Source organism: Eleutherodactylus coqui, unplaced genomic scaffold (genome assembly GCF_035609145.1).
Source record: "Eleutherodactylus coqui strain aEleCoq1 unplaced genomic scaffold, aEleCoq1.hap1 HAP1_SCAFFOLD_28, whole genome shotgun sequence".
Classification (NCBI taxonomy): domain Eukaryota; kingdom Metazoa; phylum Chordata; class Amphibia; order Anura; family Eleutherodactylidae; genus Eleutherodactylus; species Eleutherodactylus coqui.
In genome coordinates this window covers 1,001,761-1,021,533 of record NW_027101783.1, presented here as the reverse complement: position 1 = coordinate 1,021,533, position 19,773 = coordinate 1,001,761, and the positions used below count along the sequence as shown (strand labels likewise).

Genomic DNA, 19,773 nt, shown 5'->3' with positions numbered 1-19,773 from the left:
GTTATTGCCATGCTTGGCCCTACACATCAAATGCGTGGAGCCTGGGCCATGTATTGAACATCACATGACTCTGCCATCCATATGAGGGGTCCTGGGTCCTCCTTGTCTACAGGCTTGTCCCTTTTGTCACAGTGTAGTTTATGTATCCATCACTTCAATATACTCCTAAATTGTGTCGTCCTTGTGTGATAAATTATTCAGATCACCGAACTGTTCAACCTGATACCAAAGACACAGGTTACAAAGATTTGGTTTATAAATTCAGTATTTTTTTCATCTGTCAGGTCTTCGTCCTAAAAGAACAATCCGTTTAGTGCTATGGACTGGAGAAGAACAAGGAGGAGTTGGGGCAAGTCAGTATTATGATAAGCACAAGGTAAGGGGTCATTTCTATACAGCTAGCTGCATTACATTGTATTTGAATATTCCACAAATGTTTGTAGATTTTGTCAAATTTTGCTTAAAACCCCAAATACTTTTGAGGGTATCCAATCCAATTGAGTATGGAATTAACCCTCCACAATACAACCCAGTGAGTCAATATTCAACCTTTTAACAGGCCTTGCAGTATGACTAAGGATGTAAGCCAAACTAGAATACCCATGTACATACAGCTCTTTCATCATTCCTGCCCCTTATCAATGGATTCTGGTTGGCTGGGTGAGAGGCCACCAATTTGAGTTGGGGTAATGAGTCTCCTTGTGGAAAGCACCACAGGAGAAACGCTGAAGGCTTGTTAGAAGGTCAGATATACACTCATATGGTAGCTACCTTCCAACGGGTGGTTCTGTGGGGGATTAATTTAGCATTCATTTGTATGGCTTTTTCCCAGTGCTTATAAGACTCCCTACACCCTCGTGGTGCTCTTCACAAAGAGAAATATTACCCACCTGGACTCACTGAGAGTATCCAATAAAACTCTAAATTATAAAACAACTACGATAATTATCAGTGAGGAGTGGAGCAGCCCATGTATTGAAATGAACATGTACATACAGTGCCTACAAGAAAGATACTACAACTTACTGAATTCCTTAGTTTTTAGCCAAGTAGTGTTGAATAATCGTATGCAATAAATATTAAAGAGACTAGTTATTAGTATTATTTATGGTACCAGTGTTTCTGGTGGCGCAATGTGCAACTTACTAATATAATAATATGTAGTGAAAGGGAGTGTTTCAGTACTGGGCAACGATTCACAATTAGATGAAGACTTGGCTGGTGATGGCGGCATTAGCACTTGAGATGACATGATATCACGTTCAGGAGACGTGAAGATAGCGGTGAAGGACTATACTGCAATGTTGTTGGTCAGTATGCACTGCCAGCTATGTATGTGTGTAAATTTGTGAGTTGTAATTTATTGGAGTCTCCACACAGGTGTGCAGCTGCTTCATAACCAGCTACAAACTTCCAGACTGAGTACTGCTGTATCCATAGCAACTGAGGCCACAGGGGTTTGTGGGGAATGTAGTTAAAGGACCTGTGATAACATCACCGTCATGTGATCAGGGGCCAGAGCTAAGAGCTGGTAACTGATTACATGATGGTGACATCATTGCAGGTGCTGTCAGGCTCTGCATGTAACTCACACAGCACACACGGACTCACAGACAAGTGGTCGTTAGCGCTTTGACTTTTGCCCACACTCACAGCTAATTGAACTAATAGCATAGGCATTTGTGATATACATAGCATGTAAATAATTGTGTAATACCATAAAACTAAAATTCCAAAGTCACCCATTCCCCTTCACCCTTAAGACCGCAGAAAGAACTTGGAATAGAACAAGAGTCGATTATCTGAATTGTTATTCTGTTCAAAGTCTATGGGACTGACAGTAACAGCTGAGTGTTATTCCCCTTAAGTCCCCAGTCATCATCTCCCGATGAAGTTGCATCAGAGTCTGGGCCCATCAGAGGATCCCCCAGTACTTTGGTGGGCCAATCCAGCTCTGTGGCTGACTACTGAGATATTGAGTCATCAGGCACTAAGTGACTCATGTGATGTCACCCTAAAGAATAAATTGATATTCAAGCTGAAAATTGTCTCTTTTTATGACTTTTCAAGGTCCTGGAGATTTCAATTCCTTGTCCGATTACTTTAGCCTTTGCATTGATTGAGCTTTATGTGGGTTTGTCAGCTGATGAAGCTCAGTAGGGTTATGAAGACCAAAAGTCATGTAGGAATACTTTTAATCTCCATTTTATCTGGAACTCTCCCAAAATAATAGCTAATTAAATAAGCCCTGAGTTGAGTAATGTCATGAAGAAGGCATAAGCTGTGTCAGATTTCTTTCCAGTCTCGGAATGTTGTTGGCTGCACATTTTGGGTGGTGCCATTGCCCTTGCTGTCCCTCGGCAAAAAGCAGTTATGGGGAAACTTGCTGTTTCTAAGAAACACAATGTACATAGAAATTAAACTGCAAAGGCTTTTCTTTTATAAATCACAGATTGCTTCTAAGAGTTCATAAGAGAAGAGTTTAACAACATGACATACAGAAAATCTTACCCCTCCAGAGTTGTGCTCAAAGCCTGAGCTCTCATGCAAACATTGCGCCTAACGTCTCCTTAGCAGGTCTCCTTTGACGTTTTAGATTGCTTGTCACCCGCTGTTCATGTGGATAAAAAGCAGTGTGATAACGTCATTGACCTGATGGGTCCTTAGATGAGGATTCCTCAAAAGTGATCAAAACAAAAATGTATATAGCATAGAGTTATTACAACATGATACCAATTGCTGCAACGGCAGTACCTGTGGAGCTGCCTTTCCTTCTCGCTGACTCGCTGCCGCTGTCATATTTTGTGTGCCAAACAACATCTTAAAGGGGTTTTTACACAACTTGAAATTAAAGGGGTTGTCCCGTGAAATCAAGTGGGGTCATACACTTCTGTATGGTCATAATAATGCACTTTGTAATATACATCATGCATTAAATATGAGCCATACAGAAGTTATTCACTTACCCACTCCGTTGCTGGCGTCCCCGTCTCCATGGCTCCGACTAATTTCTGCAGCTTCTGGCTTCTTTAGACACGCTTGCGCTGTCCGGTCTTCGGCTCCGTGCTCGCGCCGGAGAGCTGGTCATCGTAGCCCCGCCTCCGTCACGTGGTGCCGATCAGCCAATTAGGTGGCTGTAATCGGCAGTGGAACGCAAGACATCCACGGTGCACCATGGGAGAAAACCGTGGTGCATCATTGGGAAAGGACCGGCGGCCATCTTTAAAAGAAGAAACTGCCCGAACGGGGATGCAGGTAAGCGATTTTTTTTTTTTAAATAACAAATGGATTGTTTTTAACGGGGCACAATGTGGGGGTAGGTAGAAAATTTTTTTTTCGATTTCGCCGCGGGACAACCCCTTTAATTCACAACCACTCTGACCTTGGTTACTGTTGACCAGGACATGTGACTGCTGCAGCCAATCACTGGCTATAGAAGGTCACTGCTGTGGCTGCAGCAATCACATGTCCTGGTCAACAGCAACCAGGAAGGACAGAGTGATTGTGAAGCAATTTTAAGTCACGGGGAAACAAACCCCTTTAAAGAGTCAGGCCCATGTCAGCTGTTGGTGTTCAGTCTATAATTGTGTAACTGTGAACCTGCTTAGAATGTCCACACCTTGTCTCAACATTCCTTGGTTCTAATTTGGATTTGACCAGGACTGTTTCCAGACTTTACCTTTCATTGCCGCCTGTCCTGACCCTTATCTGTCTGAACTGCATGAACTCTGCCCTGACCTTGGATTTTTATAACACCTATTGATTTTGGTACTACAGTTCAGAAATTAAGCTATTTGCTGTTGGTATTAGCGAAAACCCATGGAACATGACCTAGGGATTCTCTTAGGAAAGCCCATACCCCCACGAGAGACATTTTACAATGAAAATTTCTACCCTCAGTTTAGTGCTAAGCCAAATGTAATAGCGACCCAGAGGCCAGACCCTGACATATTTTGTGTTTTGACTGTTAAAGGGGTTGTCCCGCGCCGAAACGGGTTTTTTTTTTTTTCAACCCCCCCCCCGTTCGGCGCGAGACAACCCCGATGCAGGGAGGTAAAGAAAGCTCACCGGAGCGCTTACCTGAATCCCCGCGCTCCGGTGACTTCTCTACTCACCGCTGAAGATGGCCTCTTCCTCCGTGGACCGCAGCTCTTCTGTGCGGTCCACTGCCGATTCCAGCCTCCTGATTGGCTGGAATCGGCACGTGACGGGGCGGAGCTACACGGAGCTACACGGAGCCCCATAGAAGACTGCAGAAGACCCGGACTGCGCAAGCGCGGCTAATTTGGCCATCGGAGGGCGAAAATTAGTCGGCACCATGGAGACGAGGACGCCAGCAACGGAACAGGTAAGTATAAAACTTTTTATAACTTCTGCATGGCTCATAATTAATGCACAATGTACATTACAAAGTGCATTATTATGGCCATGCAGAAGTGTACAGACCCACTTGCTGCCGCGGGACAACCCCTTTAAGTATGGTCTATTCTAGAACTTGTTACAGGAGGACCACAACTCTAAGTTGGCCACACACATGGGATAGTTGTTGGTGGAACATCAGTTTGGCCAAAAACGATCACTTTCTTCACGTTGACTCACTGCCATTGTCATATTTTGTGTGCCAAACAACATCTGAAGGAGTCAGACACTTGTCAGCTATTGGTGCTCAATCTATGATAGAGTACGTCTGCGTATTTAAACCTGGGTAAAACGTCCATACCTTGTCTGAACGTTCCTTGTTCATTTGTGAATTTCTGTATTGTTCTTTATTATGGATTTCACCTGAACTGTTTCCAGACTCTACCTTTGGATTGTTGCCTGTCCTTACCTGTAGCTGTTAGTTGTAATGCATAATCATTTGCAGCTCCACCATGGTTTATTTCTAAAGGATAAGTGGGTAAAAACTATAGGGTGTATCCTGCATAAACAAAGGATCGGGAATGTGGAAAAGGTGGTTCTATATCAATGCCACAGTCTTTCTTATTAAATAAACATATAGAAGTAGGGTCTAATAGGCTTATAAATCAATGTAAAAATGACAGTTACATATAATACATTGCATTATAGAAGTAGTGCAGTGTATTATATAAGTGATCAACCAATTGTATCTTCAAATCCCTTTGTGAACTAATAAAGTAAATTAAAAAAATTCCCAAGTATAAATAAAATTCAAGTAAAAAATATAGAAAAACAACTATTTTACCAATAAATGCTATTATCAGAATGATGCCCCATCCCAAAAACCTCTACAAAAGTGGTATTGCTGCATTTGTAACAACCCAAACTATAACCTGCTAATGTGACATAGTGTCTGACAATTTTTCCAGCAAAATCTATACTTGTTCCCTTTTTTTTCTTTGCATATGCCCAAACTGCAGTTTACATCCACATATGGGGCATTTCTGTGCTCAGTTGAAGTTGGGTAGCAATCTGCAGGGTGCTTTTTTTCTTATTGCCACTTGTGAAAGTGAAGAAAATTTGGGCTAAATCTACATCTTTTTGGTAGAATTGTAATTTTTTATTGTCATAGTCTCATGACCTGCGGGCTCAAAATGCTGTCCGTGAGGCATGTAGTTTCCAAAATGTGATATCATCTTATGTATTGACTCCTCAAGGCCTATACCAACCTATTATGTTGCCTGGAATAAAGTGGTCCCAAAATCCACAAGTTGTTTCTATTTTTAAGAGGCCCATGTTTGAGTCATCTCACACACCGGGCCACATGGGATAGTTGCCAAAACTGTAGCTTAAAGGGGTTGTCTCGCGAAATCAAGTGGAGTTATATACTTCTGTATGGCCATATTAATGCACTTTGTAATATACATCGTGCATTAAATATGAGCCATACAGAAGTTATTCACTTACCTGCTCCGTTGCTAGCGTCCCTGTCGCCATGGTTCCGTCTAATTTCGGTGCCTTCTTGCTTTTTTAGACGCGCTTGCGCAGATGGGTCTTGTCCCTTCGGCTCGGCTCTGCAGCATCGGCGTTTTGGCTCCGCCCACTTGTACGCATCATCACGTAGCTCCGCCCCCGTCACGTGCCGATTCCAGCCAATCAGGAGTCTGGAACCGCACACGTCATGGGGCGGAGCTACGCGATGATGCGTACAAGGGGGCGAAGCCAAAACGCCGATGCTGCAGAGCCGAGCCGAAGGGAGAAGACCCATCTGCGCAAGCGCGTCTAAAAAAGCAAGAAGACACCGAAATTAGACGGCACCATGGCGACGGGGACGCTAGCAACGGAGCAGGTAAGTGAATAACTTCTGTATGGCTCATATTTAATGCACGATGTATATTACAAAGTGCATTAATATGGCCATACAGAAGTGTATAACCCCACTTGATTTCGCGAGACAACCCCTTTAAGGATAATAAATACTGAGTTTTGTTTATCTGATAGCTCCTGCTGTTATACAGAAAAAATGGTTTGAAATTGAAAATCGGCAAACAAAAATTCCAATCTTTACATTTTGTTTCCACTTGCCTTTAATTCCTGTGAAATTCCTAAAGAGTTAGCAAACTTCCTAAATGCCTTTCAAGTAGTTTGAGGGGTGTAGTTTCTAAAATGTTGTGCTTTATGGGGATTTGCAATATATAGGCCCCTCAGAGTCACTTAAAATCCTAATTGGTCCCCAGAAAAATAGATTTTGAAATGTTCTTCAGAATTTGAAGACTTGTTACTAAACTTATAAGCCTTCTAAGTCCCGAGAAATAATGTGACATTTAAAAAATGGTGCCATCATAAAGTAGACACATGGTAAATGTTATTTTGTGTGATACGATTTTCTGTGTTACAAGCCAAAAATAAAGAAAAAAAATGGAAAAATACAAATTTTTTAAAATTTGCTCTATATCTCTGCTTTCCAGCTTTATGACCATGTAAAGAAAACACTGGTCAGATTTGTAAAATGGAGCTGTGTCCATATAGGCCAAAATAGGTTGCGTACCTAAAGGGGTTGTCTGAGCTTTAAAACCTTTTTTTAAACAGCAGCCTGCGCTGTAAAATAGCATAAGGAAGGAAACTCACCACTTCCCCCTTCTCCCGGTGCAGCACGTATCGGTCTTTACTGACAGCTAAGTCATGTGACCGCTGCATTTAATCAAAGGCCGCAGAATCACCACCCAATCTCTGACATTAGCACTCAAATCCTGTACACCATGATCCCAGGAGTCTTTGCCAACAGCGGAAGTCAGGAGTTCTGACTGCCGCTGTTGGCAGAGACCAAGGTCGTTGTAGGAGCCAGTACACGTTTTCCTTGGGAGAAGGCAGGTGAGTATCCTTCCTTTTATCATTTTGTACTATGGGTTGCTGTTTAAATTTTCTTTTCAACTCTGGCAACCCTTTAAGGAGTTAAAGGATAGCAGGAGATTAAACAAGTATTCACATCCATGTCTGATAGATGCAGGTTCCCCTCCCCATGGCTGCTGCATCCATGCGCAGGAGGAATGAAGTGGGCGCCCAAACATGTTTGCCCATTTCCGTTACTCTACAGAAAAGAATGTAGAGCCCTCGCCATTGATACTTCACCTGGATGTGACATGTGTGATGAGGTTCATTGATAAAGGATATACAATAAATATCTGAGCTGGTATTCTAACTTTTTTTTGTATATTTTCCATGTTTACTGTTCCTTTAAGAAATTCTGCTTTCCTTTTCCAAAAACAGATAGGTTTGGAAGAGCGGAGTTGTTTTTACAGCTAGCAATAAGTATATAACGGCCTCCTTACTTGTTCACAATGTTATTTTCAGTTGGGTCCTGTCTTATATCCAAGATTCTTACAATTCAGTTGATGTTACATAATTTTCAATTAACTTGAACTACTTGAAGTTTTACGATAGTGACCTATGCGTGAAAAGAATTTTTGGAACTTTTCGTTATGTAACTGCTGTTAGAGAAGATTGTTATTATAGGTGCATTGTGATCGAGATCCTTGAGTTAATTTTGTTTTTCTGTTCATCTCTATATATTGATGCTGTTCTGCAGCTTGCTGAATTTGTAAATGGTCTATCGGATAGCGGTCGGAGTAATGTTCAATTGTTTGACAATCTTTAGAAATCCCTTTGAATACTGATTTGTATTTATACCAGTCTGTCTGAAAGCCACAGAGATAATAAACTATTTGTAAATGTAGTTGGTCATAAATGTGTTTTTTTGCTCAATGCATTTCTCTTTTTATACTATGTTATTGAAGATGTAATATGTTTCATGTCCATGGCAAAGAAAAAAAATATGGTGGTCAATTCTTAATGTTTCAAATGACTGTATTTGGGCTTAGATGTGTTCTGCCATGTACTTTTGAAATCAGTTTGCCCTTCCTACTGTAAAAGTGGCAGTTCTTGCAATTGCAATCTTACGAGGAAGCCCTGACTGGGTTATTTGCACCAGAATGGGTGTCAACATTTACGAGGGGGTTCTGATAAGTACTGAGCCTTACCCAGACAAAAATTGAGCTAGGAAGCTGTAAACTGCAGGGTGTACTTGTCTATTTGTCTATATTCAATGATGCAAAAATCAAGTACCTAGGATTTTAACTTATCTTTTTTTTTCCCAGTCCACATGGCAGCATCTCTAAAGACATTCAGTGTGAAAGAGCATAGAACCATAATCAATTTCCTGTTTCTCCAAGGGAAAGGTGCAAAGCAGATCCATGATGAAATGTCACAAACTTTGGGTGACATTGGCTCTTCAATATTAGGCACCAACGCTATGTAATGTATGGTGCTGTGCCTGGTATACAATGAAGAGGCCGTAATGTTTGTGCAAGTGCTGTGACCGCTTCAAGTTGATCATTGGGGATGTGGGGAGTCGGACCCTTGCTGATCTGACTATTGAAGCTTTACCCTTAGGGCTCATGTCCACGGGCAAAATATGATTTAAGATCCGCAGCGGATCTCCCGCATGCGGATCCGCATCCCATAGGGATGCATTGACCACCCGCGGGTAGATAAATACCCGCGGATCGTCAATAAAAGGGATTTTAAAAAAAATGGAGCATGGAAAAATCCGGACCATGCTCCATTTTCGTGCGGGTCTCCCGCGGGGACGGCTCCCGCGGGCTTCTATTGAAGCCTATGGAAGCCGTCCGGATCCGCGGGAGACCTAAAATAGGAATTTAAAGTATTTACCATCCGGCGCGGGCGGGGAAGGTCAGCTGTTCCTCACGGCCGCATCTTCCTTGCTTCGGCTCGGCGGATGTGCCCGGCGCATGCGCGCGGCACGTCGGCGACGTGCCGGCGACGTGCCGCCGGCGTCAGGAATTCATCCGCCGGCCGAAAATGAAGATCCGGCCGTGAGGAACAGCTGATCTTCTCCGCCCGCGCCGGATAGGTAAATGCTTTTAAATTCTTATTTTCGGCGCTCATGTCCGCGGGGCAGGAGGGACCCACTGCAGATTCTACATGTAGAATCTGCAGCGGATCTGATTTTCCCCGTGGACATGAGGCCTTAGGATAGCTCATCAGTATTTGATCGGCGGGGGTCCACCTCCTATGATCTCCATTGACTAGCTGTTCACTGGGCCAGCTGTAATTGTAGACAAAGCTGGAACCAGACAGCTCTGTCTATACTGCAGGAGTAGTTCTCATTGAATTTAATGGAAGCTGCACCTACAGTACCAACCTGGGCCTATACTACAGACAAAGTTGTCTACTTCTGGCTCTGTCTGCAATAAGCTCCCTCTAGTGGTGGCTGAAGAAAGCCAAAAATGCATAATTTCCCTTTGTCTATCCAGCGGCATTGGAGCTCTGAAATTAATAACTGCTGAATGTAAAAAAAAAAAGGACAGCGGTGTTAATAAATGGATATTCACTTTTAACTATTATTTTATGCTAGTGTGGACTGACAGTATAACATAACTTTCTAAACCCTTCCAAGAAGTGTTCAGTCATTATCTTGTCGTAATCCAGAAGTGATGTTAGAGCACTGACTACTGACATGCATTTTGGCTTCTTTTACCTTTTAATCTCCCATAATTTTTAGCGTTCACGATTGCCAAATATCACACTAAACCCTGGACAAATGTACTGTCATTTTATGATGTGCCGGTGTAATCCATCTACTGACAGTTCCAGTGGCACAGCCAGCTTGTCACGTAATTAAGCTTCTTGCCGATGTCACCTTTGTCTTAAGGGGTTGACTGTATAATGTCACACAGAGTGATCTGTGCAAATAAGCCCTGATAATTATTCTTGGCAAAGGTCGCTCTATAATAACTGTTTGCCACTTTTCTTAGCAGCATGAATGACTAATTTCGAGAAATCCTGTGATCTGACATAATAAACAGAGCCCTCTACTCTACTGGATCATAGCTCCGCACCGCATTATCAGACTGGTTTGTTTATGGAAAGAGTCACCAGATTAATCTTACAACGAGAACGTTGAGTTAAATGTCTTAGATAGAGTATTGGATTACACGCCTGGGAACCCTCAGAAGGTTACCTTGAGATTTTAGGATTTCCAGATAACTCACAAGCTCATAGTTCGGTTCAGAAATACGGTTTCCATGGTTTGTAATAGCTTTCTGGTTTTAATCTCACTTAATATGTACAAGGATTGGTAGGTACTAAAACTTTTTTTTTGTTTCATACTTTGCTCAGAAAGGCAAGAAATACAAAAAAAAAAACAATAAAAATTAATGTGAATCTCCTCTTTATAAAATCAAGTTGTTTTAGACAGTGGCGTGCCTAAAATATAGGCAGACCATGTGGTTGCTACAGGGCCCAGATTTCAGGGGGCCAAGTTACGATGAATGGCTCTACCTCTGTGTTTCCCTGTCAATCGTCCAAGCCCACTGTCTCCTGAACATTGTTAGTGCGCTGATGTTGTATGCAGCGCCATCTTTCCTGGATCACTCAGGTCATGTGACTGCATGCATTGATTCTGCAACCCCACCCTTACCCCTCCCCAATGCCCACGCTTACCCCTCCTCTCTCATTTAACTTCCATCTAGGTCATTGTGGCTTCTGGCGCTTTGCCACCTTTTGCAGTATTAGCCAGATTGCTTTGTGCATGAATGGGAGGCGGAGCTTAACCTTGGTGCAGCGGCAGTCCTCGCTCCTCCTCAGCTTGTGAGTGGCTGTGTGTGCTTTGGGCGGAGGGAGTAGTAGAAGAGCTGAGCAGTGCAGTGTGCTAGCTGTCAGGAAGGTTAGTTGTTTTTTTTTTTTTTTGGTGGGTTGGACAGGGGCCATTCTAATTCTTTTGATGAGGTCGCATTACTTCTATGGACGCTCCTGTTTTTAGGTCAAACATTGTTCAATTATTGGAACTCTATTTTTCTGCTACAGAGCCCCAAATCTCCTGCATAGACATAGTTAAGGCTCCATTCAAAGAATATTAATGTCTCATTCCCCGGGATCTGTCTGAATCTCCGAACCACAGGACAGCACCGTAGACCTTCATTAGTCAGCAGAGAACAATAAGATCTTCATTTGACCAGCATTTGTACTGGACAGAACAGACTAGTTGGCTACACTATTCTGTCCAGCACAGATACCATAAGGGCTCATGCCCACGGATGGAGCGGGATACACCCACAGTTGTACGCCGTGAGAATTAATGGAGACCACCCACCGTAGAAAAATAAAGTAAAATAGAACATGCCACAATTTTTTTCCCCACTGCATAAATCCGCGGCAGAATCCCACATGTGAGGACTGAGCTATTAGTTTCAATAGAACCTAATAGCTGTGTTACTCTTATGTAAATCTTATTTGCAGCTACAGGAAATGTTCAGTGTAGGTGATTGCTGATAAAGGGGAATGTAGAGGTTATTAAATTCAAGGGTTCACATTTTCTCATTGCACTGTGGATGTTTTACTCAGTGTTCAATTAAAGCTATGAACAGTAAGGCCGCCTGCAGACGGCCGGGTCGGATCCCGCTGTTAGAATTCTCACAGCGGGACCCAACCCGAGCCCCTGCAGGGACCAGTGCGGCGCTTACCTCTCCCGTGGCTCCAGCTCTTTGATGTGCCGGCTGCCGGCCAGCCGGCGTATGCGCAGAGCGGAGCTGGAGCCACGGGAGAGACATTTCCATGCGGGCCTCTGCTTGCCGCAATTTGTTTTCTGCATGTATTTTCACGCGAACAAGTCGCGGCCATCTGCATAGGATTGCATTCTGCAATGCAATCCTATGCAGGCGTCCAGGGGTGGAAATTCTGAAGGAAATCCCACCGCAGAATTTCCGCCCGTGTGCAGGGGGCCTAAAGCATTTTGCCTGTTATTAAAGGGGTTGTCTCGCGGCAAGCATCAAAATTTAACATTACCCCATTCCCCCTGTCACCCCCCTGGCATAAAATAGCAAATTAAAGCGGTTTTTAAACCGCTTGCTACTCACCGATCCGACGAAATAAGGAGTTTAAAAAATCTTCTCCCTAAGATGGCCGCCGGTCCTTTCCCAGGGATGCACTGCGGTTTTCTCCCATGGTGCACCATGGGCTCTGTGCGTTCCATTGCCGATTCCAGCCTCCTGATTGGCTGAAATCGGCACACGTGATGGGGCGGAGCTACGATGACGACGTGGTGACTAGCTCTCCGGCACGAGCGGCCCCATTCAGCAGGCAGAAGACCGCACAGCGCAAGCGCGTTTAAAAAAAGCAAGAAGCCAGCGAAATTAGACGGAGCCATGGAGACGGGGACGCTAGCAACGGAACAGGTAAGTGAATAACTTCTGTATGGCTCATATTTAATGCACGATGTACATTACAAAGTGCATTAATATGGCCATACAGAAGTGTATAACCCCACTTGCTGCCGCGAGACAACCCCTTTAAGTTTAGTTAGATTGTTTTTGTCTATAATTGTGCTTTAGATAAAAATCAGACCACATTTTAATAGTAATCAATGCAGAAATCCAGGTGATTCCAAAGGGGTCCCCTTAATTTTTTTGCAACCGTACTAGCTTTTAGTAATAACTAGAGATGAGCGAGCACCAAAATGCTCGGGTGCTCGTTACTCGGGACGAAATTATCGCAATGCTCGAGGGTTCGTTTCGAGTAACGAACCCCATTGAAGTCAATGGGCGACCCGAGCATTTTTGTATTTCGCCGATGCTCGCTAAGGTTTTCATTTGTGAAAATCTGGGCAATTCAAGAAAGTGATGGGAACGACACAGAAACGGATAGGGCAGGCGAGGGACTACATGTTGGGCTGCATCTCAAGTTCCCAGGTCCCACTATTAAGCCACAATAGCGGCAAGAGTGCCCCCCCCCAACAACTTTTACTTCTGAAAAGCCCTCATTAGCAATGCATACCTTAGCTAAGCACCACACTATCTCCAACAAAGCACAATCACTGCCTGCATGACACTCCGCTGCCACTTCTCCTGGGTTACATGCTGCCCAACCCCCCCCCCACGACCCAGTGTCCACAGCGCACACCAAACTGTCCCTGCCCAGCCTTCAGCTGCCCTCATGCCACGCCACCCTCATGTCTATTTATAAGTGCGTCTGCCAGAGGAAAAGCAGGCACACACTGCAGAGGGTTGGCACGGCTAGGCAGCGACCCTCTTTAAAAGGGGCGGGGCGATAGTCCACAATGCTGTACAGAAGCAATGAGAAATCCAATCCTGTGCCACCTCCATCTGGAGCTACACACGTGGGCATAGTTTGGAGAACTACTACACCCAGCAGAGACCCAGAACACTGAGGACAGTGACAGGCAGCCCAAATAGATTTTTTTCCCCAAATGTTTTTGCAAAGGCCCACTGCCTATATTCAATCAATAATATGTCTTCTGTCCCTGCCTAAGCGCTTCTGGCCCTGGAGTATTACTGCAGGGCGCAATGCTCTGCACGCCCGATATACCAAAAAAAAAAAAAATGTGCAACACTGCAAAAAGCAGCCTCCACAGTACTGCATACGGTTAGATGTGGCTCTAAGAAGGACCGTTGGGGTTCTTGAAGCCTAAAATCACTCCTAACACTCTCCCTATAGCAGCTCCGGCACCAACAGCACTTTCCCTCCTCTATGTCAGAATGCATCTGTGGCGAGCCGCGGGAGGGGCCGATTTATATACTCGGGTGACACCTGATCTCGCCAGCCACTCACTGCAGGGGGGTGGTATAGGGCTGGAACGTCGCAGGGGGAAGTTGTAATGCCTTCCCTGTCTTTCTATTGGCCAGAAAAGCGCGCTAACATCTCAGAGATGAAAGTGAAAGTAACCCGAACATCGCGTGGTACTCGCCTCTAGTAACGAGCATCTCAAACACGCTAATACTCGAACGAGTATCAAGCTCGGACGAGTACGTTCGCTCATCTCTAGTAATAACCCTTTTTTTCCTTTGTCTTCAGGGTCATCTCAGGAGTTCATCCTTTATTACAAACGTTTCCATTCTAAGCTATATTCTGTATATTTATTCTTATCTGCCAGCCAAGCTATAGATATTAGTGTTTTGAGGTTTTTCTTGGCGTGGATCAGATGTTGAATTAGTTGGGTGCTGGGTGGCTTGGAATGTTTAAGCCATTAAACGGACCCTGGGAAAAGAAGCAGAAGTTGGAAGCCATAAATGCATAAAAACAGCTTCTCAGCCAATTTATGAAAAGTGCCAGTAGTTGTTTCAATGTTGAAAGGCCTAAACTTCTAAAAGCATTAAGCAAGATTCATTAGAAGCAGCTGGACCAGCAGTCAATCTATTTCTAAGAAGTTTAGAATGTAATCTTATTTTACTTGAACTATTTACAAGAGTGAAAAGCCATGCAAGCCTATTTTTGATAAGCCCTAACGGCCTTTTTAATCTGCGCTTGTCAAAATAATGCCGATGATGGTTTTGTATGTTTTCCAGCACTATATGTATCCCTTTACCTCCTAAACCTGCTTACAATTTGCTTCCAATATTAATAGTGTAAGTCCTTAAAGAAAAAGTACCAAAAACATTATAAAAAGCCCTTTTACGGCACATTAAAAATGTCTATTAAGCAGGATTAGAAAAAAATGGCTGTTTTCTTTCAGAAATACCCCAACTGTCCATGGGTGATGCCGGGATTTGCAGTTCTGCTGTATTAACCCCGCAGTGACGAAGCCTATTTGCACCTTAATGACCAACTAGTTTTTCCGTTTCGTTCATTGTCACTTTTTAATTTTCCATTGATATAGTCATATGAGGGCTTGTTTATTGCGGGACAAGTTGTATTTTTTAATGGCATCATTTTTGGGAACATATATCTGTATAACTTTTATCTAATATTTTTTTATTGGGATTGGGGAATAAAAAGAAATTCTGCCATTTGTTTTTTTTCGGATTTCATTTTTACAGTGTTCAATGTGCAAAATTCATGATGTTATAAGTAGAGATGAGCGAGCATACTCGCTAAGGGCAATTGCTTGAGCGAGTGTTGTCCTTAGCGAGTACCTGCCCACTCGGAAGAAAAGGTTCGGCTGCCGGCGCGGGTGAGCGGTGAGTTGCGGCGGTGAGCAGGGGGGGAGAGAGGGAGTGAGAGATCTCCCCTCCGTTCCCCCCCCCCGCTCTCCCCCGCCGCTCCCCGCCGGCACCCGAATCTTTTCTTCCGAGTGGGCAGGTACTCGCTAAGGACAATGCTTGCTCGAATAATTGTCCTTAGTGAATATGCTCGCTCATCTCTAGTTATAAGCTTATTCTCTGGGTCCGCACAATTCCAGCGTCGCCAAGTTTATATAGTTTTATGTTTTGTTATTTTTTTAAAGATTTGCTTTAAAGGGCCAGAACGTTTTAATTTTTCCATCGACCGAGCTCTATAAGGTCTTGTTTATTGCGGAAGGAACTGTAGTCTTCATTTATCCAATTTTTATAAAAACACAAAATAAAAGTTGGTCCTGCACTTCTTTAAAAGAGCAAGATTGAGAGTTCAGGAAAAAGTTTGGAAGACTTAGCCACAGTAGTAATTTCCTCCACAGAGAATTCCTCTGAAGGATGTCCAGATGAAGTGTTTAAAAAGTAAACATTTTTTTAATTTAACATATAAAACAAGAAAGGACTGTTACATGAATAAAGGTCAATGCATTAGCTACCGGCAAGTGCAACGCGTTTCGAGGTCTTAAACTACCCCTTTATCAAGCATACCCGTATAATGGAGTATGCTCGAATACTTAAAGGGGTTGTCTCGCGAAAGCAAGTGGGTCTATATACTTCTGTATGGCCATATTAATGCACTTTGTAATATACATCGTGCATTAAATATGAGCCATACAGAAGTTATTCACTTACCTGCTCCGTTGCTGGCGTCCCCGTTGCCATGGTGCCGTCTAACTTCGGTGTCTTCTTGCTTTTTTAGACGCGCTTGCGCAGATGGATCTTCTCCCTTCGGCTGGTCTTGGAAGCATCAGCGTTTTGGCTCCGCCCCCTTGTACGTGTCATCAAGTAGCTCCGCCCCCGTCACGCGCCGATTCCAGCCAATCAGGAGGCTGGAACCGGCAACGTCATGGGGCGGAGCTACGCGATGACGCGTACAAGGGGGCGGAGCCAAAACGCTGATGCTTCCAAGACCAGCCGAAGGGAGAAGATCCATCTGCGCAAGCGCGTCTAAAAAAGCAAGAAGACACCGAAGTTAGACGGCACCATGGCAACGGGGACGCCAGCAACGGAGCAGGTAAGTGAATAACTGCTGTATGGCTCATATTTAATGCACGATGTATATTACAAAGTGCATTAATATGGCCATACAGAAGTGTATAGACCCACTTGCTTTCGCGAGACAACCCCTTTAATTTTCCCAGAGTCTCCTCCCCTCAGGGATGTAACGTCTCACTTAATCAAAGTGTGTGTGATGTGGTTCAGACGTTGGGACGCATGCAGCACGTGTAGTGTCATGTGATCCGTCACCCATCTGGTTCCATGGAGGGTGCGCTTAGGAGTCACGTATCACTCTTCTAAATGCTGACGCTTAACTAATGACATCACACGTCCACAATGGATGACAATGCGTTCCAATGTGCCTCTCAACGGTAATGGACCGTGCAATGACATTTATACTGTAATATTATAATAGGGGGACTAATTCCTGCACTAATCACCTGCCGTGGTGGTTTGAATACATGCAAGATGATATTGACAAACCTGTCTACTAGAGATGAGTGAGCATACTCGTTAAGGACAATTACTCGAGCGAGCATTGTCCTTAGCGAGTACCTACCCGCTCGGAAGAAAAGATTCGGGTGGCGGGGAGTGGCAGGGGAGAGCAGGGGGGAACGGAGGGGAGATCTCTCTCTCCCTCTCTCCACCCCGCTCCCCCCTGCTCACTCCCGCAACTCACCGCTCACCTGCGCCAGCAGCCGAATTTTTGCTCCCAAGCGGGCAGGTACTCACTAAGGACAATACTCGCTCGAGTAATTGTCCTTAGCAAGTATGCTCGCTCATCTCTAGTGTCTACCATTACTAAAAAAAAAATTGGAAAAGCTCAAAATGGCTTAAAATGCATAAATTGTAACCAATAAAAGTTGATTCCTAGAGTTAAAGGGTATGTTTGTTTATTACTATCTCGTGACAGTCGTGTTGTAATAAAAAGTACATAAACTTAAATTTAAAAAGAGGCCATCGTAGCTGGCAGAGCCAGAGGCTATATAAAAGTCTCCGGTTGCCTTGCAAACCAACGGGACCCCGCAATCATATCGCGGGGGTCCAATGGGTGACAGAGGGATCACTTGCACTTATTTACGTGCTTTTGGGAACCAATGAGTTTCAAATGAGAGGGGGACACACCTCCCTGCAAAGTTGTTGGCTAGTCATTGAAAGATAATGATCACCTCTTTGCACCAGACGATAATTAATCAATCAGCGACTATTTTTAGGTGAGTGACTAATGCATGAATTCTCGACTAGAGTTGAGCGAGCACCCAAATGGTCGGGTCCGCGTTATCCGAGTCGAGCTTTTCGTAAAATTCGAGAACTCTACTCGAGTAACGAACCCCATTGACTACAATGGGAGACTCGAGCATTTTTGTATGTGGGACGCCGGCTTTTTTTCTTGGCGTTCGCGCTCTCTCGCTCTCTCTCTCTCTTTCTCTCTCTACCCCTCCCCCTCTCCCGACGCCTCTCCTTCTCCCTCTCTCCTTCCTGCCAGACAAAAAATTTGCCAATGACGTGCGCTGCAGCGGGGAGGGACCAAGCAGGCACGCCACGGCGGGGAGGAGCAAAAAACTGAGGCGGGATCGAACACGATTTGATCCTCGGCAGAGTATGTTCGCTCAACTCTATTCTTGACTCATCACCCAGTTGATGGCAAGGCTTAGAGGGAACAGCTAGCTCTTGCATTCACTATATCTAACAACTATTTGGACGATAATTGTGAAACCAGCCTTACTTGCCATTCACCTGTTGTCTTATTCTGCCTCCAGCAGGAAGTTGCAGTATTGCTCTACGAACGGCAAAGTTCCTGCGCCAATCTGCACATCTGAAGTAATCTTTAATAGATCTGCGGAGACCACAGTGTAATGTCCCAGGAAAGCGCTCTTGGAAATCTTGTCAGATGCGCAACAAGGCGGTTATCGATTGGAGAGAAATGCAGTGGATCTACAATGTCGGATCTCTTTCTGAAGGGTTTGAACAATGATTTTGAAATACATTGTATTAAGTCCCTATTTAAGGTTCTACAAGAGATTATTGTTATTTTGGGGGTAACTAGAATAATATAGAGATGCAGATGGAATAACTAGATTTTATTGTAGCAGGTTATTGGCAAGAGAAGTGGTTCTTTTGATTGGATGTTCTGGACTCCGTGATTGGGTGCGTATATGAGTGGAAGGAGTCCAGTGTCTTTGGTTGAGGATTTGTACTCTGTGATTGGAAGAATGAATCCATAAGGAGTTATCTTTACGAATGGTAATTCATACATAATAAATGAATTTGATTGCTTTGACAAGGTTGGTGTGTGTTTTTTGTCGTGGGCATTACGGATAACATTGGGCACTGAATTCAATATCTTTAAAGGATTGGCCGCCTCTCATGGCCACTTCAGGGAACGTTGTTTTACATATCGAAGACGATGTTGGTGCCTGTTTTAAAAATTCTTATGATATCGGTGGATGTTTTATGTATATTATTTGTACATTTTTTATACATTTTATGTCATTTCATTTTAGTTTAGGTAAATTATTGGTTCTATTATTGGGGGTGGGATTATGCTAATGGTATATAACCCTTCCGTGGCTGTGAGAGACTATGCCCCAAAGGAAGCTGTGGAAGCGAAACTTGAGTCAGGCAGGGGACTCTCCATGTTGGATTGTGTTCCTGCTGTTGTAACTTGCCTGTTTGTGAGTATAATGAAAAGGACATACCCATACTTCTCTTGTTGCCAAAGCTTTGTTGCACTCTATCCTGTCTTCTACCTCTGTATTAGAGATGATAGATGGTTTTGGAAGTGGACAGGTGTAATTGTGAGGAAGCTATCGGCACTGAAGATTTGGTACTTGTGTCTTGCGATTACTTCGCAACTGACATTCCATTCTTTGGTTTCTAGCGGAGCGCATTCTGTAATGTATGACTACTGATTAAAAGAGATTTGAGACACACTTGGTTTGCTGCACCCAGTAGACCTTAACCAGCTGTAGGGGAGCATTCATTTCTTTGCATATATAGTGAACGTTCCCGGCTGTGAGCAACCGCAATACCGAGTGTTCCATCAAAGGCCAAACCAGTGAGAGACCACAGCAGTGAGTGTTCTTTCAAAGGCCATCAGGGACAGCTCAGTCGAGAATCACTCACACATATTTATGTATTTTTGGGAATCATTGAGTGTTCAGTAGGAGGGAAAAATGTTCAAAATAGGTGGAAGCCTCCTTGCAAAGTTGTTGGCTACTCATTGAAAGAT

At 43.9% G+C, this 19,773-nt stretch overlaps 1 protein-coding gene across 2 annotated transcripts in view; it reads left to right on the top strand.

The window, feature by feature from the left end:
* The window catches only part of LOC136591282 (carboxypeptidase Q-like), a 405,344-nt gene that overhangs the window by 341,871 nt on the left and 43,700 nt on the right, over positions 1 to 19,773 (top strand). For both annotated transcript variants that reach the window (XM_066588501.1, XM_066588500.1), the window contains exon 6: positions 285 to 376. In XM_066588501.1, coding sequence (XP_066444598.1) covers positions 285 to 376 — 92 coding nt within the window. The remainder of the gene's footprint in view (positions 1 to 284; positions 377 to 19,773) is intronic.